We start from the raw sequence: 23,733 nt of genomic DNA on the forward strand, positions 1-23,733 counted from the left end.
AGAAACTACGTTCCTAAAGATGTAGGTAATATTATGTCTAATAACAACAGATTTAATAATAATGAAAAAGCTCATTTAGATGAAACGTAAAATTGTCATAGGCTCAAAAGAATTATAACATCGATCGGTTTCGACGACATCGATAAACAAATTAACGAGTCATTGTTGCTTTGGTAAAAGAAAATTTCTTCGAAATATACTTCATCCGTCTCACCATCCACCTAATATGTACCTACGTTATAGCACACTACACACGCAAAAGAAAACACCCGGAACACTCCTGCTGTTAATAAAAGCGGAACCTTGCAAAAGCACGACAAACGATACCGTTTGGTTGAATGCCGGTCCCAGTGACTTTTATCTTCGACACATCGACGTCTTTTACAACGATCGCCTGGAAAGGCGAGCCAGGAATATGCTTCTCGTTGAAGGTAATATTGATACCATAATCGCCAACTTCCGTAGGTAAGTACGCAACGGAACACGTTCCATCGCCATTATCTCGACAATTAATGGCAGCTTCGCAGGGACCTTCGACCGTCACACCGAGATTGCCTTGTCCAGCTCCGCGAGTATCGATCACGAACTCAGCCGGTTTGTTTATTATTCCATGGGTTAAACCTGGCCCAGAAGCTCGGACCTTTTCAGGATCCGAGCCATGCACGCAGGTCAATCGATACGGCTGGTTGGATATTGGCACTCCGCCGAAACTAATCCCCAACAGATATTCGCCTAGTTCTGTCGGCGTAAAATTCACGAGATAGCCTTCGCGAATTGGTATCACGTGCGCCTTGATACGGTTGCCCGAAGGTGCGGTTATCGTCACCTGAAAGTCCGCTGGCTTGCCTGCGTCCTGAGTTATCACAAGGAACTGCTGCAAGCTGTTCACTGGAGCCGCTGTGACATGGATTTAGTTTCGAATTGTTTAGTTTTCTTCCCATTTTCTGCTCTACCTTTTGTCTTTCTTAATTACAAGTTTAAAATCGCATGCACCTTCCAAAGTGACTAGCGATCACGATGAGAGTAGTCAGTGGTGATAAAAACCAATATTCTTGAGAAAGGCCAGATCTCTTTTGCAAAGTCTTGCTCTGTAGTGTGTTTTTTTTTTTTTGTGAATTCGTGAAGTCATGCTATGCTCTTTTCATACCGTACTTACTTGGAACAGATAATTAGCATGTGATTGATAGAGTTTCGTTTGGTTAAGTGGAAATAGACGACCTGCAGAGACCGACGTAAACGTTACGATCGCTTACTAACTCGCTTAGATTTCTTATTCGCTTCGCTCAGAGATTTTTCCCTAGTCTTTAAGAAATCTTAGATACGAGCATCGAATTCACGATATGAATATTTACAAAACTATAAAGATAGGGCGATGAGTGTAGCCGAAAAAGATATGCGTGGCCTATGTCTGATATTCTATCATCCTGCGTTTGTCTGACTATGACACTCTCAATCTCCTGTAACGCTACTGTAAACAATTCTCTTTCAACCAGAGTGCTTCTCGAATTTATTATTTATAATAATAAATCGAAATCGTACACTGTGTATAGCTCGTAGCGATACATTTTAAAGATTTAGAAACTTTGAGATTTTAGAGATTTTAATAATATTCGTAATTATTGAATTACAACGAATTAGACATAGGCATAATAATAGACATAATAAATAGGTAATTTTATACTTACTTTGAGCAAGACCTTCTACTTTGACCTCGGAGATATCGATATGCGATTCAACGTTCACTTTAATCGGACACTGAGGTGCGTTCAAGCCTCCATAATTCAAATTTACGGAGCAAGTTCCTGGTTCTCGTGCTACGTAAGTGATAGTATGCGTGCCATCCTTGTTGTCCGAAAGTGAAAATGGAATTTCTTTGTTGTCAGAATCTTTTATGTTCACGCGAAGTTCACCTGGTCCAACTTCGCGACAATCGACGATAAAATGCGTTGGTATGTTCGACTTGACCCCTTTCTCGAGTCCGGGTCCGTATGCTGATAGCATAGCAACGTTTAAAGGTCCTTCTACCTTTACTCGATAAGGTGAGTGTTTCGTAGCTACGCCACCGTAAATAACCTACGAATATTATCATATAATTATTTAATATCAATTTTATTTATATTTTTGTGTTCTAAATATGTATATAATTTATCTTATTCCTAACAGTCAGATATATCTGTACTTCTAAGTACTTTCCTAAGTAATATAACATTTATCATCGTCTTTATTCCCTGGTATTTGCTATTTCGTAAAATTCCACCAATTTTTTGAATTATAATTTGATATCGTAAAATCAAAGCGACGTACGAAATTCTTTATGAATCAGACCAATTCCGAAGAAATTTTTGGCCTTTTTTAAAGAACATTTAGCATCGATAAATTCTTATCTTATCTCACGTATCAACTCGTCTTACGATTAAGTCATATTTTATAGAATATCGAAACGTTGCATCTGTCAAAATTTTCAATGCCTCACCATGATAACGTGATTTGATGCAGACGTAGGAGTATAGTGACATTGCACTGTGCCATCGTGATTATCCTCCAATCGAACGGGTACATCCTTTCCTTGAATATCTTGAACAACGACTTCCAACGGTGCTTGCCCAGCTTTCTTTACGTCCACCGTAAAATTCGTCGGTTTCCCAACAGGAAGAGTCTCCGCTTGAATTCCCGGACCGTACACTTCAACCTGCAAATCGTACTTTGTTAAATCACTCGTCTTTCATTCACTCAGTTCATCGAAACGATTTCAGAGCATCGAAGAAGCGAACTACAATATTCAAAAAATATCGGAACAAATAAGAATAGTTAGCAAAATTTTAATTAACCCTCAATTAGCATCGTTGTAATAACAGAATTAACATAATCTTCGCTTCCTTAATTTCACATATATTCTGTATTTTAATTAAGGTTTATCAATGGCCAACATATAGCGTTTAAATTGAAATGAAATATTCCACAATTAAGAAACTTTAATCCAATGTAAACTGAATGGCCATATATCCAGCAATACCAATTGCGAATTAATAATTTAGACATGAACGAACGATCGAACGAGCTTTGCTGGTGACTTTCTATGTCAAAGCAACGTTAAGGTTGATTAAAACAAAAAGAGTGCAATACTGTTATATTAGGACACGATCGAAAGCCAAAGGACCACGAATATATGAAAATCAGACCTTGTCAGGATCGAAGTCCCCTTTCGGCAAAATATTCACGATGTAGGGCGATTTCGGAATATCCTCGTTATCGCAACGAATGTGAACCGCGTATTGGCCTGGTGCAGTTGGTAAGTAGGATATGACGCCTGTTCCATCGCCGTTATCGTGACAGAAGATTTTCGCTTCCGAAGGTCCTTCGATCGCGAATCCAAGACCAGCGGTTTCTCTCTGTGTGTCTATAATGAACTTGGCTGTATGATCGACTATACCACCGTGAAGACCAGGCCCATAAGCTCTGATCGCTGATTCCTTGTAAGGGCCAACGTTCACCTCGAACGGTGACTTGTAAATTTCTTTTCCGCCGTATGTTATCATCACCACGTATCGTCCCTCTTTCATCGGCGTGTAATTACACTTGTACGTTTTTTGGTCAATTTTAACCATACTGGAAAAAAAAAATATATATATAAGTGGTGCTTCGAAGTCCATAAATCGACCAAAGAATCAATTATAAAAATCAAAAGAAAAAAAGTCAATTAAGAGTATTAATTTACGAAGTCTTGCTGCTGTATATTCCTAATTGAACAATCAACTTTATTTCTTACACCGTTTGAACCTCGAATTGCATCTGTAAAAGTGTAGAAACTTTCGATGCAAATGTACTCAGCTTGAATCTGTACATTGAACTCACGTACAATTTATGTTATATTAATTAATATGTCAATTTTTGTCGAGTGTCATTTACAGCATAGAGCCTAAAGGTACTTCTATTATTACATAGAATTAAATTATATTTGTGGACGTTCAATATTAGCTGGAATTCACAGTCACTTTAGTTCCAATGCTCGATTCAATAATTATTAATAACCAATCGATTAAGTAGAAATTGATGTACAAATCTGTGTGTGAAATTTGTTTAGCTTTGTTCCGCGAAAGTTAAATCCATACAACTTCGATTAATTCGAAGCTCATAAAGAAATAAGCCTACCAAGTTGCTTGGATGATCATGTTCGTTAGATTAAATACATCTTCTGTATATCTTCTTCGTCACGAATTCTAATAAATAATTTTTAATCAAGATTTTATCAAGAAGATAAAATTGCTTACTGAACAGATTGACTGACTCCTCCGGGACCAATAATTTTAACTCCAAGCACATCTTCACCGGCATCCTTTGTGACGATAACGAAATCCACATTGTCGTGAGCACGAACTCCATTCGGTAATAATCCTCGTCCATAAGCTCTACATTTCTTAGCATCTGTCCCCGAACCTACGTTAACATTACAAGGACTGCCAGGTATCGATTTGCCAGCAAAAGACATCTTTATCGTATGTACCCCAATTTCGGTAGGGGTATATTCGCACCTCCATACTTCTGGTAGAGTTTGACGTAATTTGAAAGGTACGTTTAATCCCTACAAACCAGAATTCGTAACAGGTAGTTAGAATATATAATAAAAATCGTTTAATTAACAGAAAAATAAGCTAATTCATACAATGATAATGCATATCCTTATTTAATAATATACCTCTTCGTCCAAGATTGTAACTACTGGCGCGCCACGTCCAGCAGTCTTCGTGAATATATCAAAGAAAGTAGGTTTGTTGACTAAGATTCCATCCGCCTGTAATCCTGGCCCACTTGCTATAATTTTGCTAGGATCAGCTGATGGTGTTTCTACATTCACCACGTATGGACTTTTTGGAATTTCTTTTCCGGCATACAGTATTTGTACTTTATGCGGTGATGGCGTCTTCGGAGTATATGACACGGAATAGGTGAGATTTTTGTCTCTGTTGAACTTGATATCAACCTTTAAGAAAGAAAAATTATTTAAATTAAATAAAATTAAATTTGATTATCAAGATAAGATTAATAAATTTAATTGCAATTAAAATATCATTTACTTAGCTTCATAAATTAAAATTCAAATAATATTCATATTCATTCTTTTCAATGATACAACCCATTGGCACATCTTAACGGAATATTCCGGTCTAAAATACCATTATTTTGGATATTTTTGTAAATCTATTTCCAAAGGAGTCATAAAACTTTCCCTATCAGTTTTTGGCATACAGATCTATCAGCACTTTATTTAATAACACGTAACTCGCGGAATTCTGATTATTCTCACTTGAAAAAATCGACGAATATCCTCCGATCGTTGATATATATGTGTGGCAAAGATCGATAAAAAGAGGCTAAAGGTTTTTTTAGAAAAAAATCCCAAATACCTAAACAAGCGGCATTCTGAATCAGAATAGCTACTTAAAGCATAATCCTATAAAATCACGGATTGAATTAAAAGCCTATTTTAATTGATAGACCTGTGAGTATTTATTGGAAAGCTGTAGTTGTTAGAAGTATAATTTATACGAATGTACATTTATCCATGTTTCTCGTGTAGCAAAGCTTGTACGTGCCAACGTGTGATTGACTGACTAACAATTGAACTAATCGTGCCAAAATTAGAATCTCCATTCTATTCTTATTATCTTAATTGCTTGTATCTGAACCATTTCGCTGTATAAATTAAGCAACTCCTTCTTCCAATTTTACACATAAACATATATTTTAAAGAATTCTTTCATTTCACACGATATATCAGATTTATGACGAATAAGCGTGTTATATTAATTCTATTAGTGTAGATCTATTTATTCGTAATGTTATTAGTAACTATGAAATCTAATCTAATGTAAGATTATACTAAATCCTGTACTATTTAAAGTTCAAGTATTTATAGTATAAGTATTTGTATATTAAGTATTTGTATAATATCCTATATTGATTTTGTAGGCATAACCACGTGCCAACCCTCTTTTCAAGGTCGAAAGGCAGCAAAATAGAGTTATCTATCTACTAAATCATACATAAAAATCGTGTTACATATTTTTATATCAAGGTTGTAATAAAATGAATTTCAATTAATTCGAGTACTGTAACTGTTGCAGAAAAGAAAAGAAATGTAGAAAAGTAAGAATAAACTATTACGTGTATCCTGGCTTGTAATCAATTTATGATTATGATACAAGTGTAGCAATTTCCGGGATGGTGGTCAACCACATTATACATGGCAAGTAGATGAATGGGTACGTAACGTAGCAATCGTAGCGCACGTAGCGATTATAAATTATGTAATATAAAAATATTTGGAAGTTTAGTTGTAGATTCTTTAAATTTCCCAATGAACTATAATTAAATTGTGAATTTTTTTGGAAACTTGTATTTCCATAAATGCACCTCAAGAAGTAGAATTGAAATACAGATTCGTTTCGTTTATTAAATCGTAACAAACATCCTATTTTAACACGCACTCTCTGCATTTTTACATTTTTAAATTTTTTATAAATGGATTAGTCGAGCCATAGCCATAAATATGTGTTTTAGTGATCGAAAAATGTTTATGTTACGAAAAATTGTTCTCACCGGAAGTTTCATTCCTTGAAAATCTTCCACAATGACTTCGACATCTCCTTTACCGGCAGATAATGTTTCTACAGTGAAATTAGTTGGTGCTCCGATGACTACACCACTTGGTTCAATACCAGGACCGTAAGCACGTACTCTGCAGGAAATAAAAAATTTAATTAATACACAAAAGATAAAGAATGAAAATAAAAAATAATAATATACAAAAAATAAAGAATCACATTGAAAGCTTAAGTTCTAAATTAATTCTAAATTAATTTTTTTAAAAGAAAATCTTAATTTACTATAATTAAAATAAACAAGAAACAACAATAGCTTATATTTAAGCAGACTGAGAAAAAACTAGTTGAGTACAGAATTTGTTATAGTAATTCGAAAGTTTTTACACTTCATTGCAATAATAACTGTTCTGTACAAGAAGGATGCAATTTTTCAATTTTCATTGCCTCAGAAAATAGTATGTGTTGCATACCAATAAATTTAGCTAATTGCGAATTTTAATTAACCGAATGATTTAAAGTGGTCTATTAGGGAAAAATAGAAAACAAAGTTGTTACAATCTTTGATTTGAATAGCCAGGAATTAATTGCGCCAAACTATGCATAACTATTATTTTATTATAAAAAAAAATATGAATGACTATGAAAGATGCAAGAAAACACGATATTTACGTAACTTACCGCGGTGGCGGGATACTGCAACCGGAAAATAAAATAGATTTATTAATTATACCACTTTGTGTCATTAAAACATTTACACTCTCTCTATTTATACGTGAGACTAAATATAGAAGAAATAATTTACATTTTTGCTTCTACATTCGGATGCCTACTCTACTGTAATTTATACTTCTTAATTATTTTTCAATTAAACCTTTTTGATATAAAAAGCTTCTTCGCGCGATACGATACGATAATAGTTGACTGTCATTTCATGAAATCTGGCTTTATCGTATAACAAATGATCGATGAGAGAATTTATTCATCGACTTACCTATTTCGATTGATACGTGGTCGAAGAGGTGCTCCTGGTTTTAGTTTTGCGTTAGGGTATTGACTCAAATATGTCATCATTGACATTTCGTCTATATTTGGATTAACCATTTCCTCTGGCTTGATGAGCTATGTAAAAGAATGACAGAATTAAATAGTAAAGTAGTTAGTTTGCTTTTCTGTAATCGTTTCATTCGCTTTCGTGTCATGTCTTTCGTTGCAATTTAATATCGTTATTATACTAATTTATTTAATTTCTAAAACTAATCCCATTGTACAAAATAAAATATTTACAATCGCTTTCTCATCGCTGCAAATAATTTTAAATTAGAACGAGAACGAATAAAACGACAAATAATTTATAAAAATGAACTTCTCATTATTTTATCACGTAGCTCTATGAAACTATTATTTAACAGCGAAAAAACGAAGCTATTAAACGTAAGAAAAAAAAGATAACAGCTAATAAAAGTTCAGAAAGAAGGAACAAAAGTCAGAATAAATGCAAGTAAATACAATAGATGATGGAGATAGAGAAGCGTAAAAAATTTTCCGATATATATTTTTACAAATTTTCCTTAAACAACATAACAAGCATTATAGCATTTACCTGAGGTATATTCAGCCAATCATCCGCTAATTGCATTGCTTCCGATGCATTTTGAATTGCGTCATTTTTATTCCACTCGTGCCAATCAGGGCAAAGACCAGACGCAACTCCATCTACCAAAGCACCGATAGCACGGCCATCGTTCCAATCAGTAGTGAAATTACCGATTACCAATTCTGGTACTTTGTTCTTGATCCACTTGATGAGTCTTTGTTTTGGTCCCTCTGTTTGAGAACCCTCTTCTCCATTCCAGAGAGGCATCGATATCGAATAGTGTAAAATTAGGGTCCATATTAAACCCAGGATTAACTTGAGTTTAGAATCGACGATGTCCGTTGAATCTATAAAATCATTTTGAAATACTAGATGCAGTGGAATAATAACGAATTGCGAATTTAGAAAATTAATTCACAATAGGTGCAATTCTTTAATTTTACGCCAAGAAAAAGGGTAGATAAATGTCCGCTATTATTATGATTATTGTTGAAAATGACAACGTGAGGTCGCGCTCGCCATCCATATGCAGATACGCTAGTTACAATAAATAGTAACTAGAATATAGTTCTAGAAATAATCGATAGATTTAATCGATAGGTTTAAGATATTCTTTTGTTTTTATCCCTAGACCATGTAAGAAAGTACAATAATGGTTTATCGGCTCAAAACGGTGTGATAGATTTATCCAAAGAATAAAATAATAGCTATTGTGATTCTACCTCTAAATATAGAAATAACAACAATTATCTTCATGGATCGTAACGTTGGAAATAAAACTACGTTTTCGACAAATATTTGATTAAAGTTGAATCAATGAGACTGTAAATGATAAAACTAGAAATAATCTTTGAAATGCAGACTGTAATTTCATTTTCACTGGGATAGATTTTCATACCATTTATGGATTAATTTGAAATCAAGAAAAGCGAGAAGATAGTTCTGTTAGATAAGAAGAAAGAAATAGTTGTTCTCTATATCAATATTGGCTCAAGAGAGAAACTACCGAGCTCTTATCACGGTCAGGGACGGTAGCTAATACCACTATACACACACGATCAGTGTAAATATAATCTACGATTAATTTAACATATTATTTTTCTGTTTCGAGCTTAGTATGTAATAAAACATTGGTTTCTTAATAAAGCATTCACCGATGAAACTATTCAACTTGTAAATAATTTTTTGTAAAAAAATGAGAGAATTCTGTATTAAAAAATATGTATCTTTATTAGTCGGGAACCTGATAATTAACGAAATATTCTGTCTCGTTCATTAAGACATTTGCTTCTACGTATTTATATGTAAGAGAAATAAACGATATTCTATTTATTTCGACTTTATTAAATCCATCTCTTCGTTTTCATATTTGAAGATACAAAATTTATGTTTAATTGAAAAAATGCTTTAAAGAGCATTTTACGAGCAGATATAAAATACATGCAGACATATTTCTGACATTTCCGGCCAGGAATAGCCATACAGTGATACAATGGCTAAAAAATGACGCTTACACATCAAAATGAATCAACGCTAGTTCTGCGAAAGAAAGTAATTGCATTTGATGTGAAGTACAGCTAAAAGAAAAATAGCTATTTGTTATATTCACCATACTTTATATTATCTGTTATTTATTTTATTTAAGATCACGTCAGCCATGATACATTGTACTTTATTACAAGATATACCACGTTGATTAGACAACGTCAACTTCAATATTTTTATAAAGAGATTGTGTCACCTGGTATGTCCATAAATATATATATATATTATGCGCACACTATGTCATAATAGCTTGTCAGACGTAATCAATATTCCCGATTACACAGTTCGCAAAATTTTTTTTAATCACGCTCTAATTTTATCTTCGGCGATGAGTCATACGAATTTCTATCGCTTCAAACTTTACAACCTTTAGATTTTGATTGCAATGCCAACATAGAAAACAACTCGTAAACATATTTATTACAATTTCCAATTGACACCGAATAAATGTATTTTACAAGCAAAAAATATGGACGAATCAGAGTTGATATTCTTAGCACGACAGTGCTGCCATACAAATAACAAAGGAGTAAATGGAAGACTATATATTATGATAATGACTGGTGCAAAATATTTTAGGCGACTGCATCCTCTTTCTCATATTAGAAACGAGACAACTATAGAATACCATTTGAATCAATATCACGGTAATTGCATTCGCTTTAATCAATTTTGGCAACTTCGCGGTAACCTGAGTATCTGACAAATTTATTTTCAGGAAAATACGTTCGCAACCTTGTCGGTTCGATTAAAATTAGATAAGAGTTTTCTACGTCGCCGAATGTGATATACAGCAATTGACGAAAACCATGAACTGTATAACAAAGAAATAATCCTAATTCTTCAAATTTGAATGTAACATTTTGGTATTTGAATGTTCAAAGGACTTGGAATACCTTTTTTCTTTTCACAAATATATCTATTTAAACGTTGACCTAATTAAAATAAACAAGAAAATGATCGTCAAATATAACTGAACAAATTATAAACGTGAGAATTATGATTCGTACACAATAGTCTTCTGTTTCGAAAGAAACTTCTCTATTCATACTATACACAATAGAATATCTCGTGTTACGTGGTTGCTATTTACACAGATCCGGTATAATGACGAGTATATTTCGAGAAATTATATCAAATGTAGTTCGTATCTGTGTACAGTGTGTTAGGACTATCCAATAAACTCTAGAACATGGAGAAACGTACTATACGCATATGTGTTAGTACACTTAGAATTCGCTTCGATCTCAAATTTCATAACGCAAGAAAACTGATTCCAGTTGGCATAAATAGTACACGAAGATCATCATAAATAGCATATAAAAAATCGTGGCGACAATTGTGGTTTAATTCAATCCTCATTATTCACTTGTTGGCTCGGTGTTTCATCCAAATTTTCATCCAACTCCCAAGTTCTCCCGTTATTATTTGGTAATTATAAATTAGTTGACATAAGATGTTTATGCGTTTATGGGAAATTTAGATAATGTGCAAAAATTCACATGACGACTGTACACGATATCAAATGTCTGCTTCTATCCTATTTCTTCAGTTGTAGATCATACAAATCTGAACTTCTATAAGCAGTCTAGAATTAAAATCTAATTACTCATTTTTAGCAATTATGTTTGACAGACGTAAGATGAAGTAATGGACGGAGTCAGCGATGCTTGGAAATCGTCTCCTGCACGAGCTCCTAATGCGCGTTCAATCCATGACGTAACCGGTTAGCCACCAATGACGTCATCGTCTAAACTCGCCGCGGAATACGGTCGAGGAAAACGTCATGGGCACTCGAGAAGAAGCGTGATCGACAACTCAATACATATAAACAGTGGATTTTTTAAGGAATTTCTACGTTTGTATAGAAGATAAGATAATAATACTAATATCTTGCATGTACGCTAATTCTTTCATAGATATACAAATTCATTTCACAAAGAAATTCTAAACTCGCACAAGGAAATACTTTTATGTGATAAAAATATTACTCATTCGATTATTTTTACAAAATTCTTTCAAGTAATTAGAAAGGACAAGTTTCTATTTTCTACTTCATCGCAAAGGGTAGGTGATAAATTTATCTACATCGCAAAGTGCAACAGTTATAGATAAACTATTACTATATATATATATATATATATATATATATATATATATATATATATATACGTAGGTAAAACAAAAGAATAAACATAAGAAGAAATCCAGCGCAATGAAAAAACGTAAATAAGAAGTTTCATTAACAAAAGATTGTCTCCTTTAATATCGTACGATAAAGATAATTATCAGAATGAACAAAATAATTAATTAAAATGATGCCAGAGCAGACGCACTATGACAAATATAAATTTAAACGAATGACTTCAGTACAAACGCGTATTCTACATGAAGTTAAGCGAGTAAAACATTCCATGCCGTGATAACCAGTTGTATTTTAAATTAAGAACGTATTGATAAGTTATAAGACGGAAAAGAATGCCATTATCATTTATCCTCGTGACAGTTATTGTTATGTTTCCACTAAATTAACACATTGTACAATTACAACGAACGAAAAGATTTGTTTTCTGATTTCATTTTTAGTCGATAATTTATAAATATACACACACACACACACGACTAAAACATAATTGGTTTAGAATTAAAATGAATTACATGGACAAGAAGTTTGAAGAGTATTTCTCTCGAAATTTTTTTAATTTTGAGAAAAAACTATCTTATCGGGAGAATGAGTTTGGCATAGGTGTACGCAAACTGAAAGCAAAGATGACGTCCCTTGTACCTGAGCAAATATGACCTTCACCTCATCGTGCGCCTACCTACCTGCCTTCCCGCCTACTTTCCATGTCTCCCTCTCACTCCCTCTTCCCGCTTCCCAAAATCACTTTCAAGAGCAAACTATTTATAGTTTTTAGAATTATTTAGATATATAAAATAATTTACGTACATGAACCAATATACTAATATACTAATATACTAATAAATATGTATGGCTTGATACCTATATATATCAAATCCTTTTATATCTTATAAATACTTAGAAGAGATTAGTCCTTGAAAGAAATGAAAGATTCACGACTATCATAAAGAATGGACGAAGCACGTTTTATATAATTGCTAATTCTCAGAAATATTTAGTGGGTACAGGTAACAAAACTATCGCTATATTCCTATCCTACAGATTTTGAAATATTTCGATAAAGCATCATCGATTCGAGGATCTTTTACTATTCCGTGTAATTATCTCTATTTTATTTTTATTTTAATTATCATATCTTGTTCTACAAAAAATCTTCCATTGAAAAATTTCAATATTCATGTAAACTTTCCTTTCTCTTATGGAACTAGCCGCCACAACCATGAAACTTCTGTATAAATGCTATTCAAGCCACCCGTTAGAGAAACTAAGTCAAATAGAAGCGCAGCTTCATAAAGCGCGAAAGTGTTTTTTACTTCCTTGCAATGAGTCATATTACAAGAAATGTAAATTATATTTTTACGTTATCTCTGTTCATTAATAATTTAAAGTATTTCAAAGAAAATATGTACGTATATTTATCTAACGTGAAATGAACCCCCCCTAACCTAACCCCAACCTAACCCTAATTAGAAATTAATTTACAATTGGTTTTGCTAAACGTTGTTACACCGGGGAAAAAAGGAAAGTGATGACATTTGATAGAGTTAAACAGAACTTGAGATATCCTTTACAATCGTCGATAACAATATGTGTACTATAATAACATTGTCCTCGTTCAAACTTTTATATAAAAAACCATGTTTCTTTCTCTTGCAACACAATTCTCTCTGTGTGTCAAAGGCATATACGAAACATGAAACTATTGTATTTCTTAATATTTTACGTCGATTAATATTTTGACGCGCACAAAATTTTGTAATGACCTGAACAAACCACCGATCACGTAAAAATATTTTTTTTTTCGTGTTATCACTTCATCGCCAGTCACGTAAGGAGACACGTCTTATTAATTAATCGCTGGTCACGTACGACTTCTTTTTAAAAATCTAACTGAGTTTCCAGTTACAATAGCTTTTCGAAAGTGAAATTTTTAGATCGAAATACAAGTTGACAGATGCGACGCGAGATGCCTACGTATATCGACAAAGTCTCAACTCGAAAATCAAAACAAAATAAAACAGTTCACACGGTATTTTATGACATAAAATTAGGAAACTGCAACATCGTACGGCCCGAAACGAGGTTCTAAGCCCTTATGCCCTCCAAAATGTCTCAAATTATTTGTTTCGATCCTCGAGATATGTAAACTTGAACTCCTAACCGATTTTACGACCTCACTATACTATACCTACCTACTTACATCTTGTTTAGTATCATGATTGTAATTGTATATCTCTATCAGCACATTTTTGCAACGGAAGAATAATATATTATTTAATATGTATAAAATCTATCTCCAATATAGTCCAATATAGTAATATTCAACATTAAAAATTAAATGTGGGGAATGAATAAAATTTATACTACCATCGAACAAAATAAATTTGTTAAGAGGACAAACAATAATAATTACATCCGCTTAATTACACCGACATATACATAACAATAACAGTTAAAGTACTGTCAAATATGCTTTACATGTGTACTAGTAAGAATCACTGTATATGTATATTTATACAATGAAAGAAAACTACGTATCACATGTACTCGTTAATTTGATCTATCTCATTTTCTTATTCCTAATTCTTTTCCTTTGCTTTCTCTCCTCTCGGTTCGAAAGGGAAGAAAGAGGAGAGAATGACTCAAACGAATGATATGAACGGAGAAAAAAGCGGAACACAGGGAAGCCTAACTGAAGCAACAAAACACGAGTGTCAGCCACTCACCGATATTAACGATTCTTATTCCCTCGTCGTCCAAAAACTTCAACGCCACCGAAACATTTTCCAATTTCTGTGATCTAAAGACGGGCTTCTGACTATGCTTCGGAAGCTTCTTCTGCGCGAGCACCTCGATCAAACTGATGAGTAGAAGACCGTCGGACAAATCACACTCCAAATCATCGATCTGTCTGTTCACCGTTTTCAGCTTCTCGTTCGCCCATCTCGTAAACGTGTTTTGCTGCGTTCGTTTCCACTGGGCATCCTCCAGCAAATCTTGTTCGAACATGTCGTCGTCCTCTTCCTCTGCGTTCTCGCACTTGACTGACTTATCGTTCTCGCACATTTTATCGGCCGGTTCGCTCCTACGGGATGACATTGGTAATGGTGAGAACGATGGTGGGGAGAAAAGTAGAAAACCTTGTGTGTGTGTTCACACGTTGCTGCTCCGTTCACTCTAATCTCCCCTCTCCTCTTAAACCGAGATGAGCTCGCTATACGCTCTACACCGTGTGTCTTACTCACTTTCTCTCATTTTACTGTATCTTCTCTGATGCAAGCACATACTACTTACAGCAGCAAAAGTATCGGTATTACCCATAGCCTTACTTTTCTATGAAGCGTTCTTTTTTATCAACATCTCAATTTCATTTTTATAATATCAAGTTTATATGTAGTTATACGAAAGTAATTCTAAATTGTATAAAATTTAGTATTAATTAGTATGTATATGGTAGAATAAATGCAATAGCGTATCAATTATATCATATAATAGAGAGAAAGAGAGAGTAGAAATTTGTAAATCTGTAATACGTTTCTTTTTGCACGATAATTCTTTAATCAACCTTTGATACTTCGATCATTCAGTTACTGATTATACATCATTTAAAAGATATGTAAATTAAAAGCCAAATCGTAAATTATAGATATTATTATAGCCTTATATAGATAGTACTACGACAAAATAAGTGCAATATAACAATGTTCGTACTGCCTACACGCAAAATATCTTTATCTTAATCTACAAAATTGTACTTCTTAAAATTCGATTTCTTTTGGTCTCCTTATAAGGAATTCCTTTAGAATTCTGTAAAAAATGACTCGCATCAGAATTATTTTAATGAATATGCAATTTAAATAAATGAATTTAATGAATAATGAATATAAAATAATTTATTACAAACTACTAGAAAAATTTATGAAATAATAGAGATATCTACATAATTCTAACATCTGTGTCGAGGGGTCAAAAAATTATTGCCACCGTGTTGTGAGATTCTTGCAACCGTGCAACTTTGGTAAGCAATATTTCTGCTTATTACTTGAAATAACAAAGATATTTGAGATAAATAGAAGTGGTAAATCATTCCATATATCGCACAGGAACACTGCAAAATTTAATCAATACAAATGCTAATTATCCCCATAAAGACACAAGGCTGAATGAAATATTTGTTATAATTTATTATTAGATATTCAGCCACGTAATACGAATTACTATCTAATTCCACATCATATCATGTTAGCGAACTAACAATTAAATAACAATTGCACTGTATATAATTTTCCGCTCGGTACAATTTTAAAGTTTATCCTTGTCAAAGTTACAAAATTAAATAATACAATTTGACGTACAATGAAATATCTATCATACGTAAAACTCGACCCTGATAGTATAATAAAGATAATAATATATAAGATATATAAGGTATATAAGATGTATAAGATATGTGTATTTAACTGTATCTAAATGACCAAAAAGAACTTGAAATTGTGTCGCTAGCGGATAACATCCGATATAGTAAGTATTGCAACACAAAGTCCTTTTGTGGAATAGTCACCTTCTTCTTCCTTTTCGGAAACGATTCCAGTTTTAGCAGCGGACCTTACGTTCCTTTTCAGCCGACTTGCAATCAAGAGTTAGGTCAGTGATTTAACCGCCAAAAAAAAAAATGATAATAAATTGATATACATATCCCGTTCAAAATACGAGGTTATGTATTATTTAAAGCAGGAATCGAAATAAATAGCTTCTTCCGTTTTTCTTTTTTCTTTTTTTAAATTCTGTTGATGTTTCGTTTAAGAAAATATCTGTTCCTGTGGAATCTTTATGAAAAGAAATATTACCCTTAAAAACTTTTTATAGAGTGTTCTCATGCAACAGATACTTAAGAATCTATAGAGTGAAGGTTTCATGAAAACAAGTTATCTTAGAACGTGTATTAAAAAAGATTTTAAAGATACCAAATCATTAAACGCTAATTTTACTTAATAATGTAACGTCATATCATTCATATGCTTAATGAATAGAAGATATGAAAATCATAGCATGATTAATTCATAGATTCATAAGTATTGGCCAGAAAAGAGAACTTGTCAAGAATAATACTTACTAGTGGATATACATTTTTTACTATGCCGAGAATTGTTTTTAAACTGAATATCATTTGATTGGAGGTGTCGCAAATTATCAAGAGATAATGGAAAATAATAAATTTTCTCGTTTTCTCGTTCGTGGTCGACTTCAAAATTTCCGATTCTAATGCATATTTCATCGGCTGTATGAGGTGACCGCTCGCTCCGACTAGTTTTACCGTGGTAGAAATAATGGCATATAAGTTTCGAAATTTGGCAAGCGAACATCTTCCGAAATACTACTGCATATGATATTGCGAGAGATTATTATACCACCCTATCCTGTTGTCGTTATTAAAAGAAATTCAGCAATTAAAATGACGCATATTACATATTTTGTGTTGATATAAAACGTATAAATAATTCTTTATAATGATCGATTTTATTGTATGCATGTATTTGGTATTCGAATTGAATGTTTATCAGCAAGAACAAAACTCTTACTCCTGATCCATATTTAACTCTCGTGATTCAATGTCTAAGTAACTGTGACTCATCACACGTTAGTGACGGGCCTGTTTATGTAGCCGCGAAATGACGAATGTATAATTGTTAAGAACAGATCTTCGACAAACAAAATAGTTGCTTGTAACATTTGAAATCTACGAAATATATTAATTGGATCGATAAAATCATTTACTTAATTGTCACGTGTGTGATGTTCAAAAAAATGATAAATTTGTTACGAATATTTTGATGGAAACCGCCATATTAAAACGTACATGAACGTACGAATTTGATATTTTACGTACGCTATGTTACCTATGAGAAAAAATTACGGACACGTGAAAATGGAACCTATCTCGTCGATTTCAATGATCTTGAAATATTTTATGAAGGTCAATGTTCTGAGTAATCTTACACAGAACATCCCACGCAACTAGGACAGCTACATCTTTACGAAGACACGTTGTTAAGTTCCTTAAACATGAATGACAGAAAGAATGAAACGCCAAAGATTATAAAAAGACACATAACTAGTGTATTAAATAACATAAGAAAAGTATGGGAAAATATTTCAAGTGCTATGGAGAAAATAATTTTGCAAATTCCAAACTCTGACATCTTTTAAATCGATAGTTTAAACGAATTGTGTGTAAAATATAATACATCCAATTGAACTATACTTTCTCTCTCTCTCTCTCTCTCTCTTTCTCTCTCTCATGTATCATATGTAAAAATACATGCAATTTTATAAACATCCTGCAATTTCGTTGTAGTTCCGTTCAAGGTAGTTAAGCTAAATTCAATGTCTCATTTACTTAATCGCTAGCAAAGTGAAGCTTGTATTATAAAATAAATCTATAGTATACACTCGCGTACACATAACTTGTAAACGGTATATAACTTACAAGAATGATTAGGATTTCAAATAATTAAAGTGTCAATACTATGAGAATAGTACATATGTACATGTATATTGTATACGTGTACGTAATACGAGGTTAGGCGTTATTTCAAAGTTTTGTCATTAGGTTCTAGATAATTGTCAAATAGGTAATCTGATCAGTGTAATAGGAAATTAATCAATTCCATGCTAAATTACGATGTGCCTCTTGCAAGTCAGAGCCAAGGTATTTTTAGAGTACGTAGACATACGTGTCTTTTTTCCAAGGTCTAATCTTGTGTGTGTGCAAAAGATAAATTTTATCGTGCGAAATACTGTTCAAGTTAAAAAGTATACAATGTGAGTACATATTTCGTCAAAGTTCACTGAATAGAACAGATTAAAATGAATAGAGAAATAACGTGCATAGACAGTGGCTGTAGAAACACAATCACTGTTCTACGATTAGATAAGACAAATTTTACTGACACTAGTTCCGATTATTAAAAATTAGAAATTGATTAATGGTATTTACTTGTACTAGCAATCGTTTAACTAAAATGCTTCCGTAAAGTTTTAGAAAAATGTTGGTAAGTGACGAGTTATTGTAAATTATTGCACAAAAGATTAGTAATAAACCAAGAGGAATAGGAAAAGAAGAAATTATTATAACATATTCGCAAATTATACAGTATTAAATAAAGTTTACCACGACGCTACATAATCTTACTTCGTAATTTAAATTGAATCAATCGTTAAAAAATTATACTTTCCAATATCTATTATCTTGCTATTTGTAACGTCAACGAACTTAAAAACCACTGTACGCATTTGTCGCATGTTAATTCTCAATTGTTTCACTCACGTGGCATGCATATCATTTCATATAATTATTTGAAGCATAAATTGCCATTCATGCAATCACTAATTAACAGCGTTTATTAAAACACATAGATAAGAATCTTATTTGCAATCTCTTATTTGCATCTCTTTTGATTGAAGCAGTTTTGATTGAAAGTATCAAATTATGTAGCAAACAAGTAAACACTGGCGTGATAAAGGATGCATCTTCTCCCGTAAATGTAAAAAGCTTTTTAATTGTGACAAAATTTCTTAAAATTATAGAAGAAGAAAATGTATAGAATAAAAGATAATGACTGTTTTTCTTTTCTAAACGATAAACATTGTTAGAAAAATACTTTACACGCTACCTTATTTACAGGATAAAATGGATCTATTAATAAGGTATATATTCGCACTAGTAATTCCCTTTCAAATATGATTCACACTTTTACACTTTTAATATACATTAAAACACAAGCACAATTTACATTTGAACGATGTATTAAAGAGAAGAGACTCTTTGCACTGTTCGATACGATTTAGAAAGGTTTACTGACGTTTACCGCCACCGAATTTGGAAGAGAGGGAAAATGTACCGAACAAACTCCGAGAATAGCTATCCCCTCGTCTTCAACCCTCCCACTCTGGCTAGCAAACTATATATACACACGCCGATCTGTCTGTTTCTCTCGCTATCCCTTTTCCCAATTCCTATTGTCCATTGAAACTTTGCCATTTTATTTAAACCTATTCTTACTACAATGTCCGTCGAACTTTAATTTAGTCTAATGGCATCATCAATATTTAATAAATACTTATAGAGTAGTCGTCCTCTTTCTAACGATAAGAACATTCCTCTATCAGATATAACAAATTTTGAAGTAGAGATATAAAAAAACTACATATGTTATAATCATAAAAGACATGTTTAATGAATCTTATAAAATTATAAAACAATATAAAATTAGCTTATTTTAAAAGCATCTATATAAACATATTCCATTTATTTATTTATTTATTTATTGAAAATGTATAAAATATATGCAATAAATTAATAATACTTGTTTAAGGGTATTAATAAATAAATTGATAAGACTATTTATTAACGAGAACAGAGAAAACACCTACAAGGAAGAAGGAATACGATGTAATAATGAAGGGAAAACAATATTTTGGTATTAATAATAATAAAATATTTAATTCAGTTATCGACAAAACAAACCACTCGTTTCGCGGAAACGTAAAAAAATACAAATTAAAAGATTACTTAAATAATTTATAAGCAATAAACTAAAATAAACCATATTATGTTAAAAAAGAAATAGAAAAAGTAGTCTTTGATGTGTTGATATTATCTAGATATATGTACTTGAAGCAAAAATTCCCAGTCTTAATAGACTTAATACACAAGAATGTTACCAAACTTATGTTTTTACTGAAGAAACTGCTTTTTTTGCAGCCTCGTCTAAATCATTTGCTGTAACAATTGATAACTTGCTCTCTGCAAGAAGTTTCTTTGCTTCTGTTACATTAGTACCTATTTTAAAAACATAGTGAACATTATTAAATCATATAACAATAAAAATAAATAAATAGATAAATAGATAATATTCTATAACTTCTGTAACAAAATTACAAAGTAAATAATAACGAAATAATTACCTTCTAGTCTAACAACTAATGGAATTTTAAGCTTTAAATTATGAGATGCTGCAATAATTCCTTTTGCTATTGTAGCACAATTTACAATACCTCCAAATACATTTACAAGAATAGCTTTTACTTTTGGATCTAGAGATATCAAACAGAACATTTAAAGTTATTTTTTTCGAAAATATGTGAATATAATTCACAGAGATAATATATCTGATAAAATCATTAATTAAATTTCTTAAAGAAATATGATAAAATCATGGAAACACATTACACAAATCACATTCACAAGTTTAAGAGATCTATTCAGGCCATTATGTTACATATATAAAAAATAGGAAAACTTCAATTTCTTTTTTTTTTTTCGATTTTTCGACTTTCCTACGAGTCTATTATAGTACATACATACCTTCACTAAGAATTCTAAATGCTTGATAAACCTGATCCTCTTTAACGCTTCCACCCACATCCAGAAAATTTGCTGGTGATCCACCATTTAATTTAATTATATCCATAGTAGCCATTGCCAAACCAGCACCATTGACTAAATATAATATATAATTTTGAATTTTATGTTAATTAAGAAGAATAATAATATTCTGTTCAAAATACTTTACATAAATTTTTATGAATTAAAAATTAAACAATGATTATTTCAAAAATTATTCCTTCCTTTTATATATATATATATAATATAGTAATCTATAATATATAGTATAGCAAATATTATTACCATATTATTAAACATACCCAAACATCCTATGTTGCCATCCATACCAATATAATTCAAATTGAAACGTGATGCATCTGCTTCTCTAGGATCTTTTGTACCACTGTCTTCTAAAGCAAATAAATCTTGTTGCCTAAATTCAGCATTATCATCAAATGCTATTTTTGCGTCTACTGCTATAACTTGCTTATCTGTAGTTTCAACCAATGGATTAATTTCAACTTGTAAAGCATCAATATCTACAAATAGTTTCCACAAATTTTTTAATTCAAATATTGCTTTCTGTTGTATTTCTGAATCCACAAAACCAAGAAATATGCTAACATCTTTGGCTATCTCATCATCAATGCCATAGTATATGTCAAGAGGTACTGTTTTTATTAATTCTGGATTCTTTTCAGCAACTGTTTCTATATCCATACCACCTGATGGTGAAGCTATTAATACAGGACCATTGTGTTGTCTGTCCATAAGAATACAAATGTATGTTTCACGTGCAATATTTACAGATTCTGCTATCATAATTTTTTGTACCAATATACCATCTTTTGAAGTTTGTTTTGTAATAAGACGGTGACCTAACATATTTCTCACAACATCTATGACAGCTTTATGACTATTAAAAAATATGCAATAATAAATAATACACATACTTTTGTATTATGTATCATACCATCTACACTTACTCTTTTGTAAGATGAACACCTCCTTTGAAACCATTATCAAACCATCCTTTCCCACGACCACCAGCTAGTACCTGAGCTTTTATAACATACTCATCCGCACCTATAAAAGTAAATCAAATTGCAACAGCTTCATTTAAAAACAGAAAGAATGAAACATATCTATGTAACTAATAATAATAGAATGTTATAAGATTGAACTAATAAAGAATTAAATTTTGATAAATTAAAATGCTACAATCACATCTGTATCAATAATTTATTATACTTTTATACAAATGATAATTAAATAAACAAGTAAATTAGATATAATAGAAATAGGGAAAAATACCAACTTATTTTTTGTAAAGCAGAATTCGCTTTAGTTAGATCATCCACAATAGCAAAATTTTGTACAGAAACTCCACAATCTCTTAGGAGTTCCTTACTCTGATATTCGAGTAGATTCAAGCTTCTCGTTTGTTTAGTATTAAATTTTAAAATTTTATTCAACACTTGACTTGGACATAACTTTCGGTTTGTAAATCGTAACATGTTTAACTTTAAAAAGAAAACTTTATAAAATAGCAATGAAAAATGTTCTTTATGAAATCCTCAAGACTATTCACGATTCTCAGCCACCGGCATTAATTTAAGATACAATTTATCTCTACAGAATATGTTTACAACAATTCTTTACAAAATAGGAATTATCATTTGTATCTTAAGAGTAATCATCGGTTTCTAAAATTAAATTATATGGACATTATCTTAAGTATATCTACAATTATCTCTTATAACCTCTATATTAAACTAAATCTGTATGTATTGACAATAAACTGATATCTACTACCAAACTACTTTATCTGCTACTACGTATGTATATATAATATCTATCCAAAATATTTTATAAAAAATGAAATACGTGATATTTAAATAATGAAATATAAACTTTTTATTATTTTAATCCTCGCAATATATGTAATATTTTTAATATTCAGATTAATCAATTCAAATATTAGATTTAAACTAGCTAATTATCTTTTTAATAAACCAAATAAAATAATTCTAACTTTTTTATTTGAATTTTATTTCGATGTCTTTAGAATCATTAGTAATTTATACTTATACTTTTAATTTAAAGATGTACATATATAGTTCTAATTATAGAAAATATTCTCCACAATTTTAATCTTAGTCTGGTTATTAATAAAGGATAAGGATAAACTGATTTTTCTTGTAAAAAACATATATAAGATTTTATTTATTATTAATGTATTAGTATAAAAAGGTATGTATTCTATTTTCACGAATTAAACATTCTTACATCAATAAGTTATAGCTACCAAAATTTATTATTTTGTATAATTTTAATTTTCCGAGTTAAATAGGATTATACAAATAATAAACTTTTTACATAATTGAGTAACAAATTTTTATGCATTATGAGATTTTTTTAACGAAGATTTTTATTATTGTCTATACAAGAATATAATATT

At 31.5% G+C, this 23,733-nt stretch overlaps 2 protein-coding genes across 6 annotated transcripts in view; both read right to left on the reverse strand.

The window, feature by feature from the left end:
* The window catches only part of LOC126872897 (filamin-A), a 53,172-nt gene extending 31,787 nt beyond the window's left edge, over positions 1–21,385 (reverse strand). The window contains exons 1-12 of one of the 5 annotated variants that reach the window (XM_050633118.1): positions 21,252–21,385; positions 14,611–14,969; positions 8,203–8,543; positions 7,594–7,721; positions 7,281–7,295; positions 6,598–6,736; positions 4,694–4,978; positions 4,269–4,579; positions 3,180–3,606; positions 2,474–2,689; positions 1,686–2,073; positions 328–897 (exon numbers count right to left, since the gene is read on the reverse strand). In XM_050633118.1, the coding sequence (XP_050489075.1) occupies positions 328–897; positions 1,686–2,073; positions 2,474–2,689; positions 3,180–3,606; positions 4,269–4,579; positions 4,694–4,978; positions 6,598–6,736; positions 7,281–7,295; positions 7,594–7,721; positions 8,203–8,543; positions 14,611–14,950 (3,160 nt within the window). In that variant the 5' untranslated portion in view covers positions 14,951–14,969; positions 21,252–21,385. Of the gene's footprint in view, positions 1–327; positions 898–1,685; positions 2,074–2,473; positions 2,690–3,179; positions 3,607–4,268; positions 4,580–4,693; positions 4,979–6,597; positions 6,737–7,280; positions 7,296–7,593; positions 7,722–8,202; positions 8,544–14,610; positions 14,970–19,557; positions 20,060–21,251 lie in introns of those variants that run through there. The other 4 variants (XM_050633117.1, XM_050633119.1, XM_050633120.1 and 1 more) reach the window with 4 other exon arrangements.
* On the reverse strand, positions 20,368–23,113 carry LOC126872914 (succinate--CoA ligase [GDP-forming] subunit beta, mitochondrial). Its single transcript, XM_050633190.1, has 6 exons — positions 22,591–23,113; positions 22,259–22,358; positions 21,593–22,188; positions 21,252–21,386; positions 20,852–20,980; positions 20,368–20,726 (listed from the first exon to the last, which is right to left on the reverse strand). Exons 1-6 carry the CDS (start codon positions 22,787–22,789, stop codon positions 20,614–20,616), a joined length of 1,272 nt encoding a protein of 423 aa, XP_050489147.1. The 5' UTR covers positions 22,790–23,113; the 3' UTR covers positions 20,368–20,613.
* Between the last annotated feature and the right edge of the window lie 620 nt (positions 23,114–23,733).

The sequence above is a fragment of the Bombus huntii genome, chromosome 14 (genome assembly GCF_024542735.1).
Source record: "Bombus huntii isolate Logan2020A chromosome 14, iyBomHunt1.1, whole genome shotgun sequence".
NCBI lineage: Eukaryota > Metazoa > Arthropoda > Insecta > Hymenoptera > Apidae > Bombus > Bombus huntii.